We start from the raw sequence: 27,641 nt of genomic DNA on the forward strand, positions 1-27,641 counted from the left end.
CAAAGCCCAACACGGGCTGTTCTACACTGGGCTGGGCTGTCCTTGGAGCCAAGAGGGGGATGGATGGTGCTTCCCTAAACTGAGCTGTACCTTTCCAGAGAAGTCTAAGCCCTCCCCTCCACTCTGCCCTCATGGGATCCCACTTAGACCACTGTGTCCAACTCTGGGGTCCTCAGGAAACAAAGGACCTGTTGGATCAAGTCCAGAGAAAGTCATGGAGATGCTCCAAGGGCTGGAGCCCCTCTGCTCTGGAGCCAGGCTGGGAGACCTGCAGGGGTTCACCTGGAGAAGAGAAGGGAGAAGGCTCTGGGGAGACCTGAGAGCCCTTCCAGGGCCTAAAGAGGGTTTATAAAAACAGCCTGGACCTGCTGCACCTCCCAGGAGACCGAGCAGCTCCTGGTGCAGCAAATCCCCTGGAACAGGACAGAGGGAGGGAAAGGGACTGTCTTTTTGGAAGGAGATATGTCAGGATATGCAGCAAAGCCTGTGCTTAGATCCACCAGAGTTATTGCTGCCTCTTCATCCCCAGAAATCACAGAATATCCTGAGCTGGAAGGGACCCACAAGAATCATGGATTCCAACTCCTGGCTCTGCCCAGGGCACCCCAACAATCCCACCCTGTCCCTCAGAGTGTTGTCCAAACACTCCTGGAGCTCTGGCAGCCTTGGGGCCGTGCCCACTGCCCTGGGGAGCCTGGTCAGTGCCAATCACCCTCCCTGACCTCTCCCTCCATCCCCCAAACCCAAGGCTAATTAATACATAGCAGAATTTCATCAGACCAGGCTCCTCTTCCTGAAAAATATCCTATTCAGCACCACCCTCTAGTTCCTTGGAAAATGTATCAAACCACCAGCAATGAGAATAAAAAGATTTTTTTTTCTTTTTAGCTTTATTTTTTTTTTCCCTGTGAAAATGCAGGTCAAGAAATCACAGTTTTATAAAGTGTCATTCATTCCACACAAGCTCCTCATTCCGGCACCTTCCCCCACACCAGCACTGCCCATCCCAAACTGCTCCTCAGCTCCATCTTCCCTCACCAACAGCGATTTTTTCCAGACTTTCGGAAGGAGCTGCACGACAGGAGCCATCTGTGTTTATCACTCCCACTGCTGCTCGTCCTCCCCGCCCCGAGCTGGGGTTCTGTCCTAAACACTCGTTATGAAACCTCACCAAGTTCCAGCCAAATTTTGAGGAAAAGCTTCCCCTGGCTCTCTCCTGTCAGTATTGCACAGAACTCGGTTGGAACACGGGTTGGCTCTGCCTGTCACGGGAAGCCAAGGGGACAGAGCTGAGGGATCTCAGGCTGGTTGGAACCACAACCTGGAGACCCTCCCTGGGGGAGAAGCCCAGCTCGGGGCAGTGGGATGGCACCAGTGTCCCCCAGGTGGGTGACAGCTGACTCTGGGCAGGGACAGCTGCCACCACCCCCCACCCTGGGACTGGGGACCTGCAGCCTCACTCACTGCTGGTGGTGGCAGCAGAACAGGACTGAGGGCTCTGCACAGGACAGAGAGGCTGGAGATCCTGGGTAATGCTGGGGTGAGGGTGCAGAACACACCCCCCCACGGAGCTGGGGAAAGGGGCATCTCCACGGACCCACAGGGACACCGGGGGGGTTTCCTGCCCTCCCACCCCTCGTGCAGGTGGCCTGAGTTCAGGTTAATGCTGAGGGTGAAGGGCAGAGTCCTGCAGCCAGTCCTGCTGCTCCCACACCCCTGGGCATGGGGGCACCTCCCAGGCACCAGGAGCACGAGGTGCAGCCTTTGGGAGGGAACCCACCCTGCTTTTGGAGGGACACATCACCACAGGCTTCTCAGAAACAACCAAGAGGTTTTCCCTCTCAGAGGAAGCCAGGCACGTGCTTGGGAGCTCCTGGGAACCCTGGAAGAGGCACTTTGCTCCCTCCTGCTCCAGAGCTTAAATTCTGAGTAGTTTATGGCATCTCAAAAGGAATTGAGCCAACCTACCCATTCCCCCACTCCCTCCTGGAAGACATGTGTGTAATGTGTTAATTACTTACTAAAAAGCCTCTGAACGTGGCATTGCAGATATAATTAGGTGCCTATTTTGGACAACATATTAAGTGCTTTAGAACAAAAAGTGCTATAAAAATATACCCAGAGTGGTGACAGGTTTCAATTTTCTCCAAGAGCTCCACTTTTTTATTACATCAACAACTGGAGTTTTCTGATTAAGGATGTCACTGCCTGGTGTGGCAAAACCAGCCCATGTTCTGGGAGATCAAAGGGAAGAGCATCCCTTGTTTAATGAGTGCTGGTCCTCAAAAAGGAGGCCCAGAGTTTAACTTTCCCCAGTCACTTTCCAAGTGAACTTCAGCTTGGGAAAACTGCCAGCATTCCTGCCCCACTGTGTCCCCCAGACGTCCATGGATCCAGAGGGCCCACCTTGTTTTTCAGGAGCCGTTTCTCTGCTCAGCTTGGATGCAGAGCCCCTGCTTGGAGGCCACTGCAGTTCCAGAGCTCTGGAAGAGCCACAGCCACCACGAGGGGCTGTGATTTCCAGGTGTGCCAGGTCTTGGAGCAGTCCTGAACAAGCACACTCAGGGCTCACACCTCCCTCTGGCTTTGTTCTGGGCTGGGGAAGGGTGAACAACACCCACACACCTGAATTTCACCTGTGAGGTTTCAGGATGTTCGAAACATTCACAAATCAGTAAAAAAAAAAAAAAAGCTTAAGGCATTGCAGGCCCAGCTACCCATCCCACTCCATGAACCAGCTGGAAGGGAGGGGAGGATGGGAAGCCTCGTGAGGCCAGGCTGGGCCAACAGAACTGGGGCACTGGGCTCAGCCCTGGCAGCTGGGAGGGAGATTTATATAAACTCTGCAGCAAAATTCAGCCCTGTCAGAGCTGACAGAGCTACCATCCCCTCCCCTTCCTGGGGAGCTGCCTGGATGGGACAGGTCACCTGAAGTCCCACCTGAACAGTGGGAACAGGATGGAGGAACAGCCCCTCCATCTTCCCAGCAAGGAATTCCATACCCTCCTCCTGCCCTGTCTGCCAGAGACACCAGAGAGAGCACCAGCTCCTCCAAGACCTGCAAGTGGGAGCTGCAAGCAAAGCTCCTTCTGGGAACAAAGTTCTTTTCTGATTCAAGAAGGAAATGATCTGCGGGGAAGGGTGGGAGGTGAGACCAAGAACCAGCCAGTTCCTGCTGTCGATTCTCCCCGTGCAATAGGCTGGAGGTGGAGATGATGCTCCCCAAAGCCCTACAGAAGTGTTTTTTCCTCCATCTGGAAGGAAGTCAGGCAGCTCCTCTCAGCACAACCAACCCCCAGCTGCACTGAGGGCACCCAAACTCCTCCCCTGGGCGAGCCCAGCAGCTCTGGCCTCACCCCTGAGGCTGAGCCACAGTTCTCACCCAACCCCCCTGCTCTCCTGGAAAGCACAACCACATTCCTCCAAAAAGCAGGAATTTCCACCCACCATCCTCCAGCTCTATCACTCACACCCAAAACAAGTAATTCCCACCGTCCTGGGGAACATCTGAGCTCAGGACATGCCTTGGGACCGGGTCAGAAGGACGACACGAGCGAGGCCCGAGCGCAGTGGAGCCGCCGTCCCGCCGCAGCACAAACGCCAGCCACTGCACTTGGTGCTCCAGCACGGCAGGGGAGGTTGGAAGCTTTTGTAATTCCTTCTTTCCACGAGGTAAAAACCTCCAAAGCCAGGCAGGGCCTCAGGGCCTGTTCTCCAGCTGGCCGTGCTTGACGCGCCAGGTCCAGCCGACGCTGCAGTCGGGGGCCAGGGTGCACTGCAGGTCGATGCCAGAGTCGGGCACCTCCATGTCATAGTGCACTGGGTGCCCCTCCTTGGTGACCAGGCTGAAGGCAGGGACTGGGATCTGGGAAGCAGAACACACAGAGTGGCACCTGAAGCCTCCTTCAGAACATCCCGTCCCTTTGTCCCCCAGGCAAACAGCTTCCCAACGCAGGGAAGGGGCCTGGAGAGAGGCTTGTGCTTGGCAGGAACACCCCGAGCTTCTCCCGGGAGGAAGGGTCTCAGAACCAGACAGGGCAGTGTCCCCCCTGCTGCCAAACTGCTCCCACGAGCTCTGGGCTGTGGCTGGGGGTGCCTGGGGCTGTGAACTCCTCTGCAGGTCGGTGGTACTTGGCTTTGTAAGTCCACCAAAGAGAACCAGCACCACTGGAACATTTTCTGGACTGGTGCAACCTCTTTTACAGCACATTTTACACTCAGATGAGTCACAGTCCCACGGACACTCTGGGAGCTTCTTTCAGGGACTGCCAAGGATGCCCACAGAGAGGTTCACTGGAGTGTGCCAACATCTCCTCCAAACCAACAAGTTGAAAGCACCACAGCCAAACACAGCCTGTTTCCCTGAGCTGATGCTACTGCTCAGGATGAAAAAGGCACATAGTGATTTAGGGAGAGGGGAAAGAATTTATCTTTTTAGTTGAGAAAAAGGAATTTTTAAGCTGCAGCATAGGCACTGCAAGATGCAGATTCCTGTTGTCCCTATGACAATTAACAGTGGCTTATCATTCAGGTTCTACATTGGGAAAATTTCCTCACTGAAAGAGTGACCAGGCATTGCAACAGGCTGCCCAGGGCAGTGGTGGAGTCACCATCCCTGGAAGTGTTCAAACAATGAGGAAAGGTGGCACTTCCAAGATATGGTTTAGTGGGCATGGTGGGATTTGGTCAAAGGTTGAACTGGATGATCCTGGAGGTATTTTTTGACCTTAATGATTCAGTGATTCAAAAAACATCTTCTGGTACCACACTCACAACAGCAGCACTGAAGATCTATTACTAAAGGTGTCATTGGGACCCTTGACCAATTCCTGGTCCCTGGATTTCAGGTGCTATGAGCCTGTGTTAGGGAAGAAATTGCTCCTCAGACAAAAGGAATCACTTAACTCCCAGTTTGTGTCTCACCTGGCTGCTTATCCCCGTGGCAATGTCTCCCACCTTTTTCCTGTGGAAATCCCTGATGTGTAAATTTTCTCCACTGAGCAACTGGATCTGGATTTTCACTCCTGGAATGCACAAGAGGAGTCGTTACGACCTCACAGTCCACAGGAAAACTGACTGACAAGGCACACACAGGGGAAAAACTCCTTTTTGTCACTAAGCATTTCATTTATGTAGGTCTTTTGCTGAGCATGGAGCTTCCTGAAGACAACAATGACTCAGAGCAGAGCCAGATTTAGCAGGAAAGCAGCTGAAGGGATGTACTGATTTGCACAACATGCCCTCAAAATTACTTTGTGGACGTTTCTGGGTTATAAAACACACATCCTTGCGCATGGCAGTTGCACAAGGCAGGGCACACACAGCTCAACAGGCTCTGTGTGTTCAGGAGCTTCCCTGGATTTCACTGCACAGACCCCAGTGCCTTCCACCCACCCGTGACCGGGGCGGACTGGGCTCCTCACAACCCACCCTTGGGAGGGTCTGTGCTGACACAGCAACTGAAGGATAAAAAGAGCTCAAAGAACCCATTTCCCAGTCCCTCTGGATACTGAGGAAATGATTCCTGATCGTTTATCCCACCTGCAGCCATCCAGACCCACCGTTGAAGTAGCTGGGGGTGTCCGTGTGCCGGCTGCGGCTCAGCAGGTTGTTCCAGCTGAAGCTCTGCCCGTCTGCCTGGCTGTTCCAGGAATGAATCCCAGAGCTCATAGTGTCCCTCAAGCTCTGAGAAGCCTTCATGGAGTTCTGCAGAAATAACCACAAGTTTGTCAAAAGGCTCCTAAAGAAAATGAGCTTGCAGGAGGTAAACATTAAAGAGAAAGGTGGAAATCCACGGGGATTTAAGGCTGGGCTTTGAGTTCAGGCAACATTCCTGTGCCACCTGGAAAAGGGAATGAACAGCAATGCAAGAGTTCACAGACATTATGAGATATTCTCAATAGTTAAATCAATGATCAGCTGAAAAGCTGGATGAGAAAAGAGGGGTTTGTGGTACTGAGTGACAGGAGAATGAAGCATCACACAAAATATGTGTCACTTACTGACACTAGAAACACACGGGACAAACAATGAACTGCATAAACAACTACAGACCCTGCTGTGCTGCTGGGAAGGGTCTGTGTTATCCTTGAGCCATGGAAGGACAACCTGACAACATCAGCACAGTGGTCAGCACCAGTCCAAAGTCAAATTAAATGTAGGAGGCAGGAATTAGGGGGGGAAACCAAGCAGAGTCAGATCCCACACTGCACATTGTGTGTGTCAACAGCTGAGCTGCTGCACAGAACTCTCCCAGTCCTCCACAAAAAGCCCTGGAAGGCTGAGAAGAGGGACAGAAACAGGACACAAAGCTGCTCCCAGCCAGGGCTGACTCCTGCAGATGCCAGGCTGCACAATTTGGGACTCAATGTCTTTGAAAACTATGATTGAAGGGCTTTTGTCCTCCCCTGGTCCAACAAGGCTTGTGTAGTGTTTCTCACTGGCATTCCCTGCCTTAGGAACACCAGAGACAGAGCAAGCAAAAATGATTAAAACTAGTATTTCAGTATCTTGGACTATGCATTCATTAGCATCAATGGGTTAAAGTAAGATGATGGAGAACAGATCCAGAGGCTGGGAATGAAGAGCCAAGATTTGCTCTCTGTTTTCCTGCCCTGTTCTTCTGGTCTTGCCCTAAACTTCCCACTGGTGGCCAGAAGAAGACCTTGCACAGCTGCTTGGTCCAGCTTGGAGCAGCTCCTGCACCCACCACTGCTTCCCTACCTCCCTTCCCCTGCACAGAGTGGGTCAGAGCTGCTGAGATTGTCCACATCCACACACTTGGAGCTTCCTGAGTGAGCAGACAGCACAGGAGAGCCTCTGGAGGGAAGGATCCAGGCTGGACAGTGAACTAAAGCACAGCCACAATCCTCAACACCCCTCTGTGCCAGGACAAAGCTTTCCTCCCAAGGTTCCTTCCAGCAAACTGGGTGTCAAAAAGCAACAACAGTGACAAACTCCAGATCTCTGTCGGTCACAGCTCCCAGTTTTCCAGAGAAAACCCCCATCCCTGCCTCCATTCCCACTCACCCTCTCACTGGCGTCCGACACAAAGGGGCTGTCGATGCTCAGACAGGAGAGCATTTGCTCCTGCTCTTCCAGGGAGTAAGGCTGGGAAAGGCTGTTCAGAAACAGTTCTGCAGCAAAAAAAAGAGAAGGGAAGACATTTCCAGTGTTTCCTTCCATGCCCCTCTGCTCTTATCACAGTTCTGCAATTAATTCCCAAAGCTTCTTCAGCTTTAGCTGATGAACTGGTGTCAGTGAAACACATGACACACAGCTCTGAGCAGAGGGTACAGTCAGCACTGAAAGCAGGGAAACTGAGCCAGAAAGGACAAAAAGGGATTGTGCAATGACATGCAGCACCCAAAACTTCCCAGTTCTTGCCCATCCTGACACCTCTGAGATGTCACTGTAGATCCATGTGCATTATCGTGCTCAGGGAAAGGTCAAAGCAATGCCCTCAGCTCCTGCAGAGAGTTGCACTGACAATATCCAGCCCTTAAAAAGGGCTGAGAGAGACCCAAAGCCATTTGAGAAGAAAGCCCTCAGCAACCCCTAAAATGTCACTCCTCAGTTCCCTGACACAGTTACATTTTAAGCCACCTTTTAGAGTTTTAAATTCACTTACAAATAGAAGATATGAGAAAAAAAACCACCTGAAATGTTGTATTCTACTGGGGCAATGGAACTGGACTACGTGATTTCCACACTAATTTACTCCTGGTCTTCCAGTTCTGGATTGCTGCTGGTAACCAAATTCTTTGGCTGGTGGCTGTAGGTTTTCCAATGCCCAGAACAAAACAGTTGCAGACTGATTTTAACTGTACTGCTTTGCTTCACATCTGCCATCCCTTTGTTATTACCCTGGCTTACCCTTTTATTAAAAGAATGGTGTTTGAAACTTAAAATTCCAGGTGAAATTGGAATTCTGGCACTGTTTACACTTAAGCACAAGTCTGAAATGGGCTGTTTTCTAAGAGGCTCCTGCACTGCTCAGAAGGTCCCTCCCCTGCTCAGTGGAAGGAAATCCTGTTCATTACCTTTGTGGGGTATTTAATTGGTTAAGAACTACTAGTTTTGGTAATTTAGAGGAAGATTGAGCAATTTGTGTAACGAGAAAGGAACTGTGAACAAAACGACATCCAAGCTGAAAACCCAAAAATAACTGTCAGGAGGCCAAGAGAAAGCAGCTGCATTTTTATCCTGCTCTCAAGCAAAAAGCTGAATTCCTTCCCCAGCCCAGTGCTCACCAATCTCCAGCTGCTGAAGCTCCTGTTCTGAAATGGTTGTGGCTCTCTCCACGTGGCTGCAGCTCCTCAGGGGCACAGGAGTTGAGCAGAGAGGTGGGGGATCCCAGGTCTCAGGTGATTCCTTGTCCTCATTCCAACGGGTTCCCTCGACCTCCTCTGTTTGCTCCAGGGATGGTGGTGGCAGGACTGGGCTGGCACAGGAAACTTTGACTGACAATTTTGGGCCAGAGCCAGTCTCAGAAACTGGGCTCACCGTGGGGGACAGGGATGTCTGGGGGTTGTTTTCTTTGTTCAGAGATAAATGTCTGGGCTCTCTGTATTCGCCTTTCCAGGGGCTTCTCACACCTCCCACTGTAAAACCGAAAAAACATCAAACATTATCAAATAAAGAAAAAAAAAAAGATGTAAAAGCTTTCCTTCACTGGAAGTTTGCTGTAAAATGCCCAGCTTCTCCAAAAGATACAACCAGACACCTCCACAAATTCTTGCTGTATTACAGAACCACTCAGCAGGATTAAGTTGAAATAAATTATGATAGTCTTAGAGGCAAGACTGGACCACAAGTATGAGCTACAACTGAGGAAGCAACAAAGCTCTGCTTGCAGTTTTGCTGCATATCAGGCTCTCCAGCTGCAGCTGATGCTTCAGCCCAGCACACACCTGAAGAAACCCACAGAGAGCACAACATCTCCTCCAGCAGAGAAGGAAGAGCCTGTGACAGCACACAGGAAATTGTTATTTATTTGGGTGAGAAACACTCAGCTGTGGGCAAAAGCCATCAACCCAAAATACACATCAATGCTGAAACCTGTGGAAATGATACACTGGGCACGGGTGCTTCCCAAGGGATCACCCTGACACATCCAGCAGCTCTCCCAGTGGGGGTGTGAAGGTCGAGCTGCATTAGGACATTTCTACCTTCCTCAAGTGCCACGCTGGTCTTAGTTTTGAGCTCTGCTGCAGATGCCCTCTGGAGAGGCTCCTTCTCCAGCCCCAGCTTAATAATCTCAGCAGTGAGAGGGTTGCAGGAAGGTGGAATTTCCCTCAGAGGAGGCGGCTCTTTAGCGATCTGTGTGACAAACAGGAAGCGAGAGAAGTTACACCACAGAGGCTTCATTTGATTTCAGGAAGGTTCTTCCCACCCCCCGAGCATTTCCAGCTGAAATGAAAGCACTAAATGAGACCTGGGCAGTAATTTTATTATAAGCTGAGAAGTTAAAGTCACACCCAAGTCATGAGCGGGGTAAGGAAGGAGCAGCCCCAGCAGAGCAGTCAGAGGCACAGGGAATGCTGAGCTCTCAAGGCAGGGCTGGCACTGTGTCAGACACCCAGCTGGATCCCTGGCTGGGAATAAGAAGCTTTGGCAGCTCATCTGCTGGCTCTGGAGAGGGGCTGGGTCGCTCACCTTCAGGCAGAGGGGGTGGTTGTAGTACTGGGTCCAGGGGTGGCACCCGTTGAGCATGTGCAGCATCATACAGCAGCTGCTCCACACGTCCACCTTGGAGCCACAGCGCTTGCCCATCACCACCTCTGGGGCCATGTGGGTCTCTGTGCCCGGCACGTAGTTCCCTAAAAGCAGGCAGAGGAAAACTCACTGCTGGAAAACTCACTGTGAGCCAGAGAACAGTTCCAGTTCAAGGTGGGAAGCCTAAGGCAGAATCCTTGTCTTTTCAGAAGTCACCTCCAGAGAATCATGGAATGGTTTGGGTTGGAAGGGACATTAAAGCCCATCCAGTGCCACCCCCTGCCATGGGCAGGGACACCTTCCACTATCCCAGGTTGCTCCAAGCCCTGTCCAACCTGGCCTTGGACACTTCCAGGGATCCAGGAGCAGCCACAGCTTCTCTGGGCAACCTGTGGCAGGGCCTCCCCACCCTCACAGGGAAGGATTTCTCCCAATATCCAATCTAAATCTTTCCTCTTTTAGTTTAAAATAGTTCCCCCTTGTCCTGTCAATCCAGGCTCTTGTCCCAGATCCCTCTCCAGCTCTCCTGGAGCCCCTTTAGGCCCTGGAAGGGGCTCTCAGGTCTCCCCAGAGCCTTCTCTTCTGCAGGTGAACACTCCCAGCTCTCCCAGCCTGGCTCCAGAGCAGAGAGGCTCCACCTCAACCCAAAGAGCAGCACTGAGTTCCCTTATAAACTGTTCAAAGCCCACAGCTCCTTATAAGACCCATCCTTCACATATAGAATAGGGATTAAACCCCCTTCCAAGCAAATCTGGGAGGTAAAACATGAGCTTGACACTAGAAAACATATCCTTCCCTTTTAACAGCTGCATTAAGAAGCACTGTAAAATCTCACTGACCCAAAAAAAAGGCATTTTGCATTAGTGGGCATTGGGATTCTTCCCCAGCTCTTTGGTGAGGCTACATGACAAGCCAGAGAAGGATTTTAAAGTCTCAGTGTGGTTTCTTGCAGGGACAAGACACCAAATGCTGATGTAATCATGCAAAAAACAGAGCAGCCTTCTAAGCTGGGAGATGAGGACCATCCCCTCCCAAACCTGAGGCCACTCTGGCTGTCAGTGGGATGCACCACAGTAATACCAATAAATGAGACACTTGTGAGCAACGTTCAGGCTGGAAAATACAGTTGCTTGCAAATGAGCCAGTATGTAAATGTTCAGCAGAAAGAATGAGTCAGGAGGGCAGTTCTGCAGAAAAGGCAGCAGCAAAGCCTCACCTGTGACCAGGCACTTCCCCAGCCCATCAGGGTGAAGGTGAGCAGAGTGTCCAAAGTCACACAGGAGGGCTCTGCTCCCATCATCAGACAGCAGCACATTCTCTGCTGCAAAGAGAAGAGTTTCATCAGTCTCCTCTGTGTCATGGGCACTAAGATGGAAAAAAAAGTGTCAAAAGCCCATAGTTTTTTTGAGCCCAGAGGGTTTGTTACTCCTGTGGAGTGTCACTGGCTTAAGTACAGAGCTGTAATTATCTCTACTTATAAACTACCAACTACCTGCCCTGGAGATTCTTGTACCCCAGTGGTGGGGCAGCCTGGGCAAACAGCCTGTCAGACCCACTGCATGACAGACAGAGGTGACAAATATGATATTCCCAGCAGTTCAGAACCAAGGGAAACTCTAATTTCAAACACAGATCTCAAAATCTGGTAAGTAATCCCAGAACTTAATCTCCAAGCCTCTTCTAAGGAAAAGGGAAGAAGGAGGTACCTCAAGCACCACCCTACCTTTGACATCTCCGTGGAGAATGTTTTGAGCATGAAGATACTCCAGGCCCTCTAACACCTGGCCCAGGTAGCTGAGGGCTCTGTCCTCTGGCAGGCAGCCACTCTGCTTAATGAGCTGCCCTAACGAGCCACCTAGAAAGGAATCCAGAGAGTCCATGTTAGCTTATCTTTCAATTCTTCCCAGCATCATCAGCATTCCTGGTTGTTTCCAATGAAAAAGTGAGGATTTGCACTGACAGCCCCTATCTTGCACACATGGGTCTGTTCCTTCTGTTTATTCCCAGTTTATTCTGCCCACAGAAACCAGCCTCGTTTATGAAGCTTTTTGCTTAGTGTCAGTTTAAGTGTTGTTTTGGAGCAAAAGCAACTGCTCTGTGATCAGATCAGACATTTCTGGGTGCTACTGATCACCAGCTGATTTTTCCCAGCCCATTTTCCATGGTCCTGGCTGGAAAAAGAGCATCAGGCAATGGAAGTATCTTGGTTTGCTTGGACAGTATCCCCTTTTTCAGTGCCATGTGCCAAATCAACGTGAAGCAAAACCAGCACCAGCTGCATGTTTTAGTGAGAACTGGCAGCTGCTGATCCAGACAGAGACATTTTGAACTGGAGTGAGGTGGGACTGGGAATTATTCCCCCCCAGCGAGCTGGTCCAGCAGGGATCACACACACACCTATCCCAACCCACTCAGGAATGAACACTCTGGATACATCAAAGAACTAACAGATTAAAAGTGGGGCAGGAGGAAGAGGAGATCAATGTCCACTGCACTGTGCTGTTCCTTCCTCACCCTCCATCAGCTTCATGAAGATGGTGACCCAGGGGCCCTCCTTCACAGCCCCGTACAGGGGGACAACGCTGGGGCTCGTCACCGCCGCGCACGTCGTCAGCTCCTCCGCCCGGAAATGTTCCACCTGGACCTGGGCAAACAAGGCAGCACTGAGCAAATCCTGGGAGCAATCCTGGCAGGACTGACCCTCTCTGATGGCTGGTCTGGGTAACAGCAGAGGCACGAGGATGATCTAACGGGAATTGATGATCTAAAGGTGGGACTTGATCCTGGAGGTCTTTTCCAACGTCACGGTTCTCTGACCTTCCCTGACAGTGGGTACAGCAATAAGTGGGAACACTCAGGATGATCTGAACTAGTCCCTAAATCCTCAGTGCCTCAGAAAAGTGAGGGTTTATAAAAAAAAAAAGCCAGGTTGCAATGCCTCCAGCTTCCAGCTGAGGACTGGGAACCTTCAGGAGGAGGGTAACTTCTGTTTCAGTAAGAGGATAATTCTGACAGCTGAACATCCCGCTTTCATGAAAGAGGGGGGAAAATTAAGGATGGTGCAATACTTGGCAACAATTCAACTCTCCCCAAGCAGGAGGGAATATGAAATACAGCCACAAGTGTGCACAATCACTGTTTAGGTGGTATTCATCCTGAAAATGGTTAAAGAAAAACCCTGAATTCAGCCAAGTAAAATAAAGCAAGAATTTGCTAAAGACCAGAAGGAAAACATGAGTCATTAAGATTCTGGTGGGAAAGGATGCATCATGTTTCTTCACTGTCAGCAATCCAGCTATAGTTAGCTTTCTTTCACCTCAAGAATTCGGAGAGCAGGTGCTTCCAACACCAAGTCTGGTGAAAGAAGGTCAGGTAGTCCCCCCATCACAGGCAGGCAGCAGGAACTGGAGACAGTTACTCATGGAAAAGGAAAAAGATCATAGGAAGTGTCCCATCTGCACGTTAGAACTCTCTGCATTCACAGTTTGGTCTTGAAAGATGCATTTCTGATATAAAGAAGCATAATTTGAAACCCTCCAATATTTAGGGAAAAAGCTGACACTTTTAAAGCCTTCAGTCTCTCCTACTCTCATGTTTCCCTTTTCAGCACAACCATCCTCCTTCCTGAAAATGCAGCCCTCTAGGAACAGCTATTTCTCCCCAGTCTGTGTATTTGCAAAAGGGATAATACATTTAAACAGCTCCACACTGACAGAAAACAAGCTGGTCGAGTCCCAAAGAACTCCACATGCCAACTGTGAGGATGCAGGACAGGAATTATTTTCCTACATGCTTTAAAGACCTTTGTTTCTATCCCTGACACCTGAAATGGGTAAAGAACTGGTCATTTTGCCACTTACATCTTTCCACAGGCAACACATCAAACCCAGTGTAAATGGGGAAAAGTGAACATTTTAAACTGAAAAATGCAAGTTGCAGTTCTTTTTTGCATCTAATATTTTTGTACTCAAGACAAACACTTCCCACACGCTTGGTGAAGTTTTCTAGTGGAGGAATGTGAGAAACATCAGTTTGAAGAGGGGATGAAACCATTCAAGTTTAAATAAAATAGCTTATATTCTCCTCATCTTGCACTATCACTCTGCCTGCACCCCTGGGGCCCCCGTGGCAAAACAACACCCTGATCCAAGTTATAGTCCCCATGCTTTCTATATCATATGACAGTGGCATATCCTGGTGCAAAATGGATTCTCGTGCCAACTGCTGGAAACACACATCCTTTGCTGCATCTGTGACAGCAGCATCTCATTAGGATGTGCCAGCACTGTGAGCAGATCAAAGCTCTCTCTGCCTTCAGTGCCTTGGGTTTTTCCTACTTTATTCCTTTCTCACCACAGCATCAGCTGCCACGTAACCACTGACACCAGCCTCGGTTTAGGATGAGAATAATGAGATCAGCAGACAACTCCCACGGCTCTTTCTCCTCTGCAGCCACTCAAGTCTCTCAGAAATCCCTACTCTTGGCCTGGCTCAGCACCCAAGATCACTTTAAGGCCAAAGGAACTTAATTCTGGCTGCTAAGCTTGGCCCCTGTGCACATACAGGTTCTCCCTGTGCTTCTCTCCCTGCCATCACCTGGAAGTTCTTCCTTGGACACAACCACAGCAGCACTTCACTCTGGGAGGAGATTTATCTCCCTGTGTCTTCTTGTGCCAGGAAACCCTCCTCTCTCACACATCATTACCTTTTTGGCAGCACACTGGAATCCTGTCTGTTTGTCCTCTATCTTGTACACTTCTCCAAAGGAGCCAATGCCCAAGGAACCGTGGCATTTGGTCCAATGAACCTCTTCTCTGTACTCATAATCCACTGGCTTCAGTTTCTGCAAGTTCAAATCAGAAAACAAGATGAAGCAAATAAAAAAAAAACCACTTAAATGTTGAGCTGCACAGACAGAGGTCAACATTTTCAGAAGCAGCACAATGATATCACAGCACCTCTCCAAAAATCTCTGTGCAGAATTACTTCTGTCACAGGCTCAATATTAAATGATACAGGATCAATCTACTTGATTTCTGTGGGCTCTGATTTAAATCCACTGCTGTAAAGAAAAGCCACCAGTATTTGGATGGCTTTGGAGCTCCAAAGTCTTCCCTTCTCATGCAGGATATAACTACAAAGCTGAATCCTACAACAAATCAAGATTCATGTGACTAAATGCAGGCACTGTGTGTGAGCTAAAGCTGGTTATGCAGTCAGTAGATGGAGACTGTGCCTCAGGTGACACTGTAAATATATTCAGGCAGGTAAGTGACACCCTGAACTCCACAGACAATACTGACAGGGTCACTCTGATTCCAGAGAAGTCCTCTAAGAGGAGCTGAAGGTGGCAAGAGAGAACTGAGTTCAGAAGTGAATCACGCCTTAGGATTTACATGGGTTTGCTGTGCCCGAGCCCTGTGTTTGGCAAGGGATGATGGATGAGCTCCTGGCTCCCAGCAGAGGCACAGACATCCCTCCTGCACCTCCACATCTACACCAGGCCTGGTTTCTGTCTGTGCCATGGTCCAGGCCATCCAGAGGCAATAAATATTGCAGCCTGTTCTCCTGCATGGCCTGGGCTCCTCCACAGCCAGCAGAGAGCACGTGGCTGAACTAAGCCCAGAAGCCCTGCTCAGAGACAGGCCTGTGTGTCTGGGGAGTGGGCACAGAGAGGAGCCAAAATCTGAGACAGACAGGGCTTTACACATCCTGCAGAAATAACCCTGAGCTGAGCTCAGCTGGGTAAAACTCGGTGCTAACAACACCAAGGTCAGGGGTTCAATCCCCTGGATGGGCCCTTCACTGCAGGAGGTGGACTTGATGATCCTTATGGGTGCCTTCCAACTCAGAGCATTTTGTGATTCTGTGATAATAAAAAAACACTGCATCTTTATTTGGCAGCTTCAGCCAGATCAAGAACCCTTCAGAAAGCACAGTCTGGCTGCAGAAGTGAGCACCTGGATGCAGATTATCCCTGCTCTGAAGCCCAGGAGAAGCTCTGCCTCCCCCCCAGCAGATCACCTCGTTCAGCAGCACGCCTTCACTGGCACTTTCTTCATGGAACTGCTCCTCGGGGTCCAGCCCACCTCCTCTCCAGGTCTTGGCCAGGCTGGCTAAATTCTGGGGTTCACCAAAACTCACACTGCCCTTCAAGGCATCTACCAATATTCCTCCACAGAAGTTTGTCTGAGCTGGTTTTCACGGACTGGTTGATGCATTTGGGGAAAGTGTATTCTAAGTTTAGGCCAGAGAGGCGACTGTCCTGGTAGTTGAGGTCCCCATGGAAGTAGGACTCCAGAGCATTCCGCTTCATGGCAGGGAGAGGACTGTCCAGGTGGGGGAAATGGGGGGGCAGGATGTTGTAGGGAAATGGATGGAGAGTTTCAGGCTGGGGGACAGTGTCCCTCTGTTTCCAAACATGATTAAGGCACTGAATGGGGCTGATGAGCTTGTGCAGTTCAGTTTTGTAGTGGCTCCTTGGGGAATGGGGTTTGCCCGTGGACAGAACTCTGTCAGGTTTCTCAAAAGGCAGCGGATCATAAACTGAGTCCTTGTTAAATTCTGAAGCCCAAAAACTGTTTCCGTAAAGAGCACTTTGGTGTGATTCATCCTCCTAGAAAACAAAACAAAACAGCTGAGGAGGAATCTCAGTATAACCACCGAAAATCTACCTGTTAGGAGTCCACAGGGATCCCCCCAGCACAAGGGGAAGGTCAAGGATTCTCACCTGGACGGGAATGGGGGTGCAGCTCTCCTGTTCTGGAGTTCTGGGACTTCTCCTGCCAGCAGTGGCAGGTTGTCCTTTCAGCTTGGATCTCTTCTTGTGCCTTTTCTTCCTGGCCCTGCCCCTGTGCCTCCCCCTCCAGCAGGTGGGGGCCAGTGCCCCTCGGTGGCGTGGGCCACATTGTTGGGGATCTGGTCGAGACTGTCCGAGCGGCTGCTGGAAACCAAAACACAGCAGGGCCCTGAGCGTGGGGGCACAGCTCAGGCAACACCTCTGACCCCAAAACCAGCACTCTGCCCTCCTGAGAGTCACACAACAGAGAACTAGAACAGAACTTCAGGCTTGCTGTGTTTAAGTTCAAGATCCACGGGATGGTTGGGCTGCGAAGGATCTTAAAGACCTGCCCCTGGGCAGGGACACCTTCCACCAGCCCAGGTTGCTCAAGCCCCATCCAACCTGGCCTTGGGCACTTCCAGGGATCCAGGGGCAGCCACAGCTTCTCAGGAAATCCATTCCAGCCCCTCCCACCCTCACAGGGATAATCCTTCCCAATATCCCATCTAACCCTGCCCTCTGGCAGTGGGAAGCCATTCCCCCTTGTCCTGTCACATCATCCCTTGTCCAAAGTCCCCCTCCAGCTCTCCTGACTCTTTCTTGTACATGACAAAGTAAAGGGAAAAGCACTGAATGTCTCCAGGCTGCTCTGAGACAGTCTGTGGTTGACTTCTAGTGAACACAGAAATGATACATAAATGCAGTCTATTTAAAAAATTATTTAAATTCATAAAAGTGTTCATAACATCAACGCCTGCTCTGTTTGAAAGGAAAACAGACTTTGCACAAAGAAAGGGATGACTAAGTGAACTTGAATAAAATAGCTTTTAAAAGCCAATGTGCTGGTATGTGAAGCTTAATATTACAGTATGATTTCTAGGAACACATAGATATACACAAGAGCCCTGGCAGCACTCCAGCTGGGGGCTGCAGGAGGAGATGGAACATTTGTGTGCAGTTAGTCAGGGCAGAACTGGCTGGTCCTCAAGGTCCCTTCCAACCCAAACCATTCTGTGATTCCACACCAATCCTTAGATTTGTATGGAACTAACTAATCCTAGTTAGATTTTTAGAATCAAGCTGTAAGAGAAAACAGGATATTTGATCTTCAAATGAAGAAACCATCTCACTGACTCAGAGCAGTTATGAAACATTCATGTGTCTTCACTGCTCAGTGATGCAGCTCACAGCCAGCATTGCTCCCTCCATCTTTCCTGCTGTTTTACTGCTAAGGGATCCCATGAGCAGAGTTCTGGGTGATTAAAGCCCCTCAGAAAGGGGTCACTTTGCATTTCTGCTGTTGGTCCATGGGACACAAAGCCAGTGGGCACTGTCAAACCATGCACCCTCACACCTTCAGTGTCTGAAAGCCACAGGAAACAGCAGCACCTAATAAAAAAAAAGACCTGAAATTTACCCTTGGATCCTTCTACTCGGAGCCATGAACCTCAAAAAAAAAAAAATCACTCAGCCATTCCAAAACAAATTGCCAATCCAGAAACGGAGGCAGAAGGCTACCAGGACTGTAAATCTGAGGCACTGACAATAAGACAATGCAAGGTGTTCAAGTGGTTTGTGCTTATACTCATATTTTTTCCTAACACAACAAAAAAAGGTTTTGAGGAAGGTGTCTGGGGAAGACACATTCTTACCAGGCCTCAGACTGAAAAACTAACTCAAGCAGGAGTGCTTTTGGAAAAAATGCTGTAAGCACACAGAGCCAGGGTGATTTGGAACAAGTCCAAGCCAGCAGACACAGCAGTGAAGCCACCTCATGTGCTCATGTTGAGAAGTCTCTCACCTGTAACGTTTGCTGTGGGCAATAAAGGATCTCTCTGATAAAGTGGGGCTGAACTCCTGACTGTTTTCACCTGTGGGAAAGAAAACAGGGTCATCACTTGTCTTAAACAGCAGGCAAAGTGTCTCCTGGTAACAACTGCACTAAAACAACTCTGCCAACATGCCAAATCAGTGACCCAGACAAAGCACTGCACAGTCATGTCACACCACCCACGCCACATTCCTGCTCCCCCAGCACCAGGAAGCTTCCCAGCTATCTCCTGATCCCCCAGCTCTTTCCCAGCTGACAGCTTTATTTTGTTTTCCTCCTCTTTTAAACACCTTTCAGAAGCCAGGCAAGAACAGATGACCCACAGGACACAGATTTAGCTGAGCTGCACTGGTCTGTTATTTATGTTTTACCCAGTGGATGCTGCACATATTAGGAGATTTCATGAGCTTCCTAAATAGAGTCTGGCTGGTGTCACCAACTCCACCCCACTTGGGATTACAAATAGATGTGGTCTCAGCTCTCCAGGAGCGCCGAGGGAGTTGAAATCTCATCCCTCAGTGCACATTCCTGTTCCTCAATGAAGCCCAGCCAGGCCTGTACTCACATTCTGCCTGGGCAATGATAGAAATGGATGCACAGCCTCCTTCTGTTTCTTCTTTTGCTGTTCCTTTGGTGATTACATCATTCAGGATTTTCCACTGGCTGTCAAAGATGGCCTTCTTTGAATCCTCTACCTTGCAAACACTGCTCTGCTTCTCACTCACTGTCTCCTTCAGCCCCTCGGTCGCCGTGAGCTCCTCTTGTGCTTGACAGCTGCCTCAGGAGCTCCTTTGGCATGTAATTCCCATCACTGCCATTGCCCAGGCTCAGAGAGACACTGGGGGAGAACAGAAGAACAAAGCACTTGTCAAACTACTTCACAGACATGAGCAGCTTCACGTTCATGAGAAACTGGAGGCTGTGAAGGTATCAAATTATTGAATAATTTAAACAAGTCAAGGTCCTGCCCAAGCTCTGAGCTGGAGAAGAACCCCCCAGAGTGCCACCCCTCCATCCCTGACTTGGACCACTGAAATTCTGAATATTCAATGTTATATTTTCAGTACTGAGAATATGAGATCACACAGGTTTCAAAGGGAAATTTAGTTCTTGGTATATTCCCTCAGCTGAAGTACAATCAGTGAAACTCTAGAGAAGAGAAAAACTCCTGTATCACTAAACAGGGAGAATATTCAACCAAAACAAAGGAAAAAAAGGGAATACATGAAAGTTCTTCTCCTTGAGTGCACCTGGGAGGAATTACACTGTGCTCCCCACAGCACAGAAATGGCCAAAACTCAGGTAATTCCTTTCTTCCCTGAGCTCAGTTCACCCCCCAAATCCATTTCTCATTCTCCCTTCCAGGCTTGACATCCAGCCTTGTCTGTCCAGAGATCCTTCCTTCCTTCCTCTTCATCACCAACCACTTCTGAAATGCTTGGTCAAGCCCAGGAGAAGCAGAGTTCCTGCAGAGTGCAGGATGAATGGGATGTGGTGTTGGAGAGAGGACAGTGATGGTGCTGGAACAGACTCTGCCCTCCCCTGGGGAGCTGACCAGGAGCACAAAGGGAGCTCCAACAAGTCCCAGCACATGGCAAACCTTGGCCAGAACTGGGGAGGGTGGGAGGGAGCCAGGAGTGGAAAGGTAGAAGCATAAGGAAGCACAGACGCAAAGTAATGAGGGACAGGATAGGTAGGACAGGGGTATCCTGTGGGGTGAAAATGAGCAACACAGAGAGAGAGGATTTCCCTACGATACGAACCCCCAGGAAACACAACCTTGGCTTAGCCCCTGAGCCCCTCACCTTGGATTCTGGAGAAGTTAAACCAGTTGTTTTTTTTTAAAAAAGCATTTGCTCTGTTGCCCCATAACTGCAGAGATCCCTTCCTGGGGCTGGTCCTCTCACAGATCAAGTGGAAAACCTTCAACGGACATTTCCACCATCAAACAACCCACGGAAACCCACGGCAACACATACAGGTGTAAGTACCACAAGCCCAGTACAGGAGAAGAGGGACATTTGAACAGAGGCCAGGAAAACCAGGATCTCAGGACCATTTTTGGTCCACCTTTGAGGCTCAGCAGCTTCAATCTGCACCAGATTTCTTTTTTTCGTTTTTCTTTTCTAATTTCCTTTTTTCTTTCCTTTTTTCCCCCACTTGAGCAGCTGCTGGGACGACGGGACATTTACTCCAAGAGGCTCCTGGCAACAGGGATGACTCAGGAAAAATGCCAAAAGGAGTGGGTGCTCTGAAGGACCACAAGGAAAGGGGAATGGAGGTGTCTGGGAGCCAAGTGCATGAACCTCGGTTGTGATGAGTCACGTAACAAACTGGCAGGTGTACAAGGAAAGTCAACAATGACCACATCAGAGGCTAAACAGAGAACAGCTGCTGTGCAAAAGAAGTGCTGATGACAGTATCCCACTCATTACACCCGGCCTGCTCCCTCTCCTCTACAGAAATTATGTCAGTTCTCAGTGCTGTAAAATAATCACCTTGGAGCAGGCAGCAGCAGAAAGCAGAGCCTGCCAGATGACTAACCCAGCCACCAGTGACCAAACGACAAGTTCATGGCTATTTTTATACTCACTCTCTCCTGACTTGCATAACTCTGTCTCTCCTTGCCCTCCCTCACCTTCAAGGTCCTTCAGCACTGGCCAATTCCCCATGGCCAAAAAATACCTAATTCTACAAGTCAGAGGACAAACAGAGGGAGGGGAGAAGCAAAACTGCAAGTCCTTGTCACCCTCTGAGATGGAAAAGAATAACAAGGAGGAAACATTACTGCGATTAAAGTCAACAGAGCACTTACCTCCCCTAAAAGAGACCCGAGGCAGCAACTGTGAGCAACGGCCTCCAAGAGAGCAAACTCAGACAGTCTGATGTGTGACTCAGGGCTAGGAGGCTCTGCAGGACCAGGACCCTGCAAGTCCAGCCTGGTTTAAACTGTTGCTGCTCAGTTCTCAGGTCCTGGAAGGGTGAAGCCCCGATTTTTTATGGTATGTGCAGCAAAGTAGGGTGGGCAGAAGTTGTGATTAAAAAATAAGGAATCAGGGCTTCCAATACGTTTTGAGGTGTAAACTCTGCCTGGAGGAAAAGGAGGCTCAGGGGGAATCTTATTGTTCTCTCCAACTCCCTGGCAGGAGGGTGGAGCCAGGGGGAGTCGGGCTCTGCTCCCAGGGAACAAGTTGATAGGACAGGGGGGGAACGGCCCTCAAGTTGCTCCAGGGGAGGTTCAAGCTGGATATTTTGGAAAATTTCTACTCTGAAAGGGTGACCAGGCATTGGAATGGGCTTTACAGGGCAGAGGTGGGGCCACCATCCCTGGAAGCATTCAAAGAACAAGACTTGGGCACTTCCCTGGCATGGTGGATTTGGTTGAAGGTTGGACTGGATGCTCCTGGAGGATCATCCCAACCTCAGTGATTGTGTGATCAGAAATGAATGGGCCTGACTCATCTCTGAGCGCTTGGAGGGGCAAAGAGAGCTGCAAAGGGCTCCTAAACCCCTTAATTTGGACGTGGGCACTTGGTCTCTGCCCAGACCCCCCCCCCCTTCAGCCTTTCTCAGGGAAGCTCTGGATAAAATGGAGCCCCTTGGGAGCAGTGAATGGGCTTTTGATGCCAGGTTAGAGCCTGTTGCTCCTTATCTTCACCAAGGGTTTTACTCCGCCCTGGTTGATAATGTCGGTTCCACTGCTGTAAAACAGAAAGTGTGTTTTTACACAGTGGAAAGCCAAACAGTCTCAGTTTGAGCTGTGGAGGCACCGCTCCGGTGGCAACTCCTCCCCCAGACAATCTCTGGGAGAAACTGCCACACTGGATAAGGTCATCTGAGACCTGGAGGGAGGCAGAATTAAGGAGACACTCCAACACTACTAATACAGGAGATAACCACGTGCTTTCTGTCCTTTAAAACCCTTCTCTGAACAAGTCCCTCTCCAGCTCTCCCATCTCAACTGGAAGCTGGTTGTAGCAGGGACCTTAAAAGAGCATTTCTGTGCTTCATGAAGTTACTGTGTGTGGACAGGGAGAGTCAGAGCTGGACAAAAGTCATGCAACCACTCTCCAGCATTGACTCCTTCCACTAGCAAACCATAATATGGGATCCTGCTTGGTCTGCCTGGCTCCAGTTTCCCTGGACAGTGGCTTTGGGGAGAATTTCAGTGAATTTTGCATGGAGTAGCCCATAGATTTGGTTAAAAAAGACCTGGGAAAGAGCTTTTAAAATATACACCAGACTCCCTAAGCCAGCTTCACAGAATGCAGATTTCTTCTCATCTGAGTGCAACCGTTCAGAGACAGTTTTCAAATGACATTTTAGTTTGAAGGGGGGAAAACAAAAGAGAGGAAAAAAAATTCATGTTATCTCAGTGAGGTTTCCCACTTCCTTATTGAGAGGAGTTTTAAGCACAGAGCACTAACTCAGGTTGCCTTTGCAGCTGCTGCTGCTTTGCTCAAAACAAGGAGCATTTTTAGCCACGTTGCTTTGCTGACCACCACAACAAAGCAACAGCTGTGGAAGAGCCAGGAATTTCTTGCATCACCAGCGCAGGGAATGCCAGCTGAGAAGAACACACACCTTCTGGGCACCTTCCAGTGCTAACAGCTGTCAGGGAACACTGGAGAAAGTGCCAAATCTGCAGCCAGAAACTTACCCAGAGAACTGACTGCAAAATTATCAGATAATCAAAATTGTCAGCTAATCAAACCTTGTCAAAGAAAGGTGTTTTTCCAAAGGAAAAAAAAAATAAGATGGCACCTGTTAATAGGATGGATTGCATTAAAAATCTGGTTCGGGGCCCAAAGAATGTGTGAATATATAGATATAGATAGTAGATTAGATAGATTAGATAGGTAGATAGATAGATAGATAGATAGATAGATAGTAGATAGATAGATAGATAGATAGATAGATAGATAGATGGAAGTGCTCAAGGCAGGTTGGACAGGGCTTGGAGCAGCCTGGGCTGGTGGAAGGTGTCCCTGCCCATGGCAGGGGGTGGAACTGGATGAGTTTAAGGTCCCTTCCAACCCAAACCACCCCATGGTTCTGTGTAGAACCCCTTCAAACCCCAGGCACTGCTTCCCTTCATCCCTCCCACCCTTCTCTCCCTGCCTGGATGTTATCCAGGAGCTCCCTTCCCTGCCCATGTTTCAGATGGAACTGAAATTCAGACAGTTCCTTTTTCAGCAGAGGCAGTTTAAGGCTGTTCCTGTGCCCAGGCCTGGGCTGGTGATTTAAACTGCTCAGTGCTGTCAGCAGGAGAAGTTTCACTTTGTGTCAGAAGGGACTTAATAAAAAAAGTTGTAGCACTCACCACCACCCCCCCGACCTCAAAACACACTTAATGCTGCTTTAAGAGGGAAAAGAAAAGAGACTTCCCTTGTGCATCTAAGAGCTCCAAACTGAAAATAAATAGAATGCCTGACTGATTAAAATCCTGGTGAGTCAGAGCAGCAGTTGCTATTCCAGGGTGCTCTGAGCCTTCACCTCTGCTTGGATAACCACTGACCCACCGGGGTCCTGTGCCACCCCCTCGGGTCCCTCCCGTGTGTATCCAAGCCCTCCTGCACTCGTATTTTCCAGGGAAAGCTAAACCTCCTACCCAAACCCCCCCAGAACTGCCTGCCTGAAGCATTTCACTCTGGGCCTTAAGCGTGAGTAAGTCAACGCTACAGACGATAGGAAGTATGTAAACATATTCTTTAAAGTGGTTTGATAGTAAATATTTCCAAATCCCGCTTCAGCCACTGGTGTTGCTTACTGTAAACATCAGGATAATGAGCCTCGACTGCCTTTTGACTTGCCAGACATTAAGATATTGCAATAGTTTGGTTACAAAATCTGCGGGGAAATATTGGGCTGGGTTGAACCATGGGCAGAATTTCTCAAAGCACCCAAACCCACCTCTGCTCATTTCCTCGACTACAGCTCAGCCCTGAACAATTCTTTTCATGTTGCTGAACAAAGATATGAATAACACCATTTGTCCAGGGTTTACAAACACCACCACAACCCCATTCATTCAAAGAAGTGGCTAATTTTTCCCCAACTGCTCTGTAAACGAGGAGAACAGAAAGAATCAGAACAAACTTCAGCCTGGCAAGGATTTGCTTCCCAGCTGCTCTCAGGCCACTGCTTAATGACATCCTGGCCTTGACAACCCACTTGTGAAGTTATTTCCTAAACTATAACAAAATGACACAATAAAGCACCTAAAGGGACAACTTCCACCAACCACCACAAACACACATGATAATCAATTCTGCCCAAGCAGGCAGGGCTGAACTCTCATCAGTTGTTACTTCACATTGCTCTGCAACTTTACATTTCATTTATAAAATCTAGATTTATAAAATTTACATCACATTTATAAAATTCAGGGAATCAGTAAATCCCCAGGGAAGCAGTAAGGCTGGAATGCCAGGCAAACCCAAAAGTTTAGATACATTTAGTATAGATGGAAGCAGTTCTATGTGATCTTAATTTATGACTGGTCCTGCAAATTCAGTTATGATGATTTTACACTGCAAAGCAGAAATGTGAGCTGATTGGAATGGCTTCTAACTGTCCAGCCTGAGTAGAATCCCGTGGGACAAAGTGGGACAAATCCATATGGATTGTGGAACAGAGCTGTCTCTAGGCAAGACAAGGTCCATGCTCTGCAGGCCCTGCAGGGCCCTGATGTCACTAACCTGTGACCAGCAAAGCCCAGTGCCCTACAGACTCCATTCCCACATGTCTGGCCCTCCTGGGCCTCCCCCTGGTCCCTCCACGCATCCTCCCCATCTCCCTCTCCCAGCATCTCCAGACTCTTTCCTAACTCAGGTCTCATTTCCTCCCAGCCAGCTGCTCCTCTTGGAACATGGGAATCTTTCTGTCTTCCAGCCCTGGATCCCTCTGTCTCCACCAACACATCTGACACTTGCCAGCAAACTTGAAAAGTCCCAGAAGGAAAGCAAAAGGGTTCTGGTGCCTTTGCCTCCATCCTCTTGGCAGCCACAGTAACGATTCAGCACCACATCACTGTTACAGCAGCTCAGCTCTGCCCTCCCACATTCAACACGGGAAGAAGGCTCAGGACAGATCTTCATTAACTCCAAGTTCATTAATTGCAGTGATGTTGGATCAGGTCCCACAAATTCTTTCGGTTTTCGGTTGTTATATGTTTATTTGTTATACTCCTTCACAGCTTCAAGATTCAGCCTCTTAATACAGTTAAAATTTAATAGTTAATAGCAAGTGACTCATTCCCAAGGAATCCAGTGGCCGTGCCAATAACAGATTTCAACTGAGGTAAAATGCAATAAAGCAGCTCACTACAGACACGACTATTCTTATCACTAATGTCACAGCACACAAGTGCGAGTTATTACTCATGAAAGGGTTCAGAAAGGCAGTCGAAAAAGAAATTCAGACTTTGTTTATGGGTGCTGGTTTCACACTGCTCTGCCCTACATGTGCACAGCACCCAACACATGTTTCTAATGCAACCCGTTAAAGCGGACAGGAAGCATCTGAGATCGACCACAGCAGCAACTTATTAATCAGCAAAGAAACATTTTAACCTTTAGCCAGACAAAAACTAAAAAAAAAAAAAAAAAAAAAAAAAAAAAAAAAAAAAAATTAAAAAATGAGTTGTGTCACAGAGAGGGGTGAGGCTCAGAGCGAGAGCGGAGCGGGGGATTCGGTTGTGTTGGGATGAGCTGAGCTTGGCTCTGCCTCGTCCTACCTTCTCCAGAGCCAAGGATCGGCGAAGTCTCTGCAGCGGGAGAGCAGGGAATCGGGAATCCAGGGAATCGGGAATCCAGGGAATCGGGAATCCAGGGAATTGGGGAGCTCGGGGCACCGGGAGCTCAGGGATCCGGAAACTGCCGGGAGCCGGGAGATCAGAGAATCGGGGGGCCCGGGACACAGGGAGATCCGAGCACCAGGAATCGGGGAATCAGGAGCTCAGGGCACCGGGAGATCAGGGAATGGGGGAGCCCATGGCACTGGGAGCCCAGGGAATCGGGAGCTCGAGGCATGAGGAGCCCGGGACCGAGGACGTGCCGGGCAGGGCAGTGACATCCAGGCTCCGAACACACACACACAGACACAGAGCGCTGCGGCGGGTCTCAGAGAGCCCCTCAGCCGCTCGGACCCGCCCGGGGCCGCCCACCCGGGGCTCGCTCCCCTCACACGCTGCTCCCGCCGGCGGCCGCGGAAGCTCCGCACGGCCCTACCGCCGCGGCTCTCGCACCGAACACCGCCCCCCGGACCCGCGCCGGGCCCGCACCTACCGCTCCGGCACGGCTGGGTTCGGCACAGCCCAACCCGGTGCCCGGCTCAGCTCAGCCCGGCCCCGCGGCCCCTCAGGCCTCCTCGGCGGCTCCCGCTCACTGACAGGCGGTGCCCGGCGCCGACCACGCCCCCTCCGCCGCGCAGCCAATCACCGCCCGGTCTCCCCTCCAGACCCCGCCCCGGTGTCGGTCGAGCCCAATTACCGCGCGTCTCCCGCCCTCGGTCACGCCCCCAGCCGCCCGGGTTTCCCAGAAGTGGGCGGGGCTTCCTGCCAAGCAGGGCCCGCCCCCCCGCGGTCCCTCCGGGAGCCGCCGCGCTGCGCATGCGTGTTCGGCCGCGGGGGCGGGCCCCCCTCACGATCGTCCGCCATGTTGGCGGCGGCTCCGGCCGGTGCCGGGCGTCGCCGCGTCCCTCGAGTCTCTCTGACGGGGGTGGGAGGCGCCTGAGGCCACGTCGGTACCACCTCGAAGCCGCCTTGGTGGTACCTCGGTACCGCAGTAGCGCGTTCTGCCTGTCAGCAGCCGCCTGAGCCTCACCCCTTACACCGCGTTTGCCTCCAGAAGCTGAGACTTCCCATTCATTTTATTATTTTTCCCTGTTCTAAGACTGCGTGGCCGTTTCCCGGTGAAAGGGCTGCAGGGAGCGTGTCCCTCGGTGCCGGCGTTGCCCCCGCCGTGGCTCTGGGGAGTCAGAGGTGTCAGTCCCGCTATTTTCACTTGTGTAAATTTGTGATAACTTTGATAGATTCCTTCCTCCCCCTCCCGTAGCCTCTAATGCTCCCCAGTAAGTGACAGCTGGTTATTCACATTCTGGTTTGCCCAGGTACCGTTATTCTTTGCTTTGACACCGAAGGAAGGGGTGGGTGACTCGGTCCGTGCCCCAGGGAGGTGGGAGCCACGGGAAATAAATAATTTCAGAGGTCATTTCAGAGCTTTCAGGAAAGGACTCTGATGTACTTATAGAATCGTGGAATGGTTTGGGTTGGAAGGGACCTCACAGCCCATCCAGTCCCACCTTCACTAA

At 50.1% G+C, this 27,641-nt stretch overlaps 1 protein-coding gene across 1 annotated transcript; it reads right to left on the reverse strand.

Moving 5' to 3' along the window:
* Nucleotides 1-881: 881 nt before the first annotated feature.
* On the reverse strand, nt 882-19,147 carry MAP3K14 (mitogen-activated protein kinase kinase kinase 14). The gene is given in 17 exon segments (XM_032711471.1): nt 882-3,865; nt 4,924-5,024; nt 5,562-5,706; nt 7,030-7,136; nt 8,253-8,603; nt 9,171-9,321; nt 9,658-9,821; nt 10,934-11,038; nt 11,441-11,572; nt 12,232-12,361; nt 14,423-14,560; nt 15,742-15,886; nt 15,888-16,333; nt 16,448-16,602; nt 16,605-16,660; nt 18,300-18,369; nt 18,895-19,147. Coding segments are annotated over 17 exon segments (2,814 nt in total). The 3' UTR covers nt 882-3,700.
* Between the last annotated feature and the right edge of the window lie 8,494 nt (nt 19,148-27,641).

The sequence above is a fragment of the Chiroxiphia lanceolata genome, chromosome 26 (genome assembly GCF_009829145.1).
Source record: "Chiroxiphia lanceolata isolate bChiLan1 chromosome 26, bChiLan1.pri, whole genome shotgun sequence".
In the NCBI taxonomy this organism is placed as follows: Eukaryota; Metazoa; Chordata; class Aves; order Passeriformes; family Pipridae; genus Chiroxiphia; species Chiroxiphia lanceolata.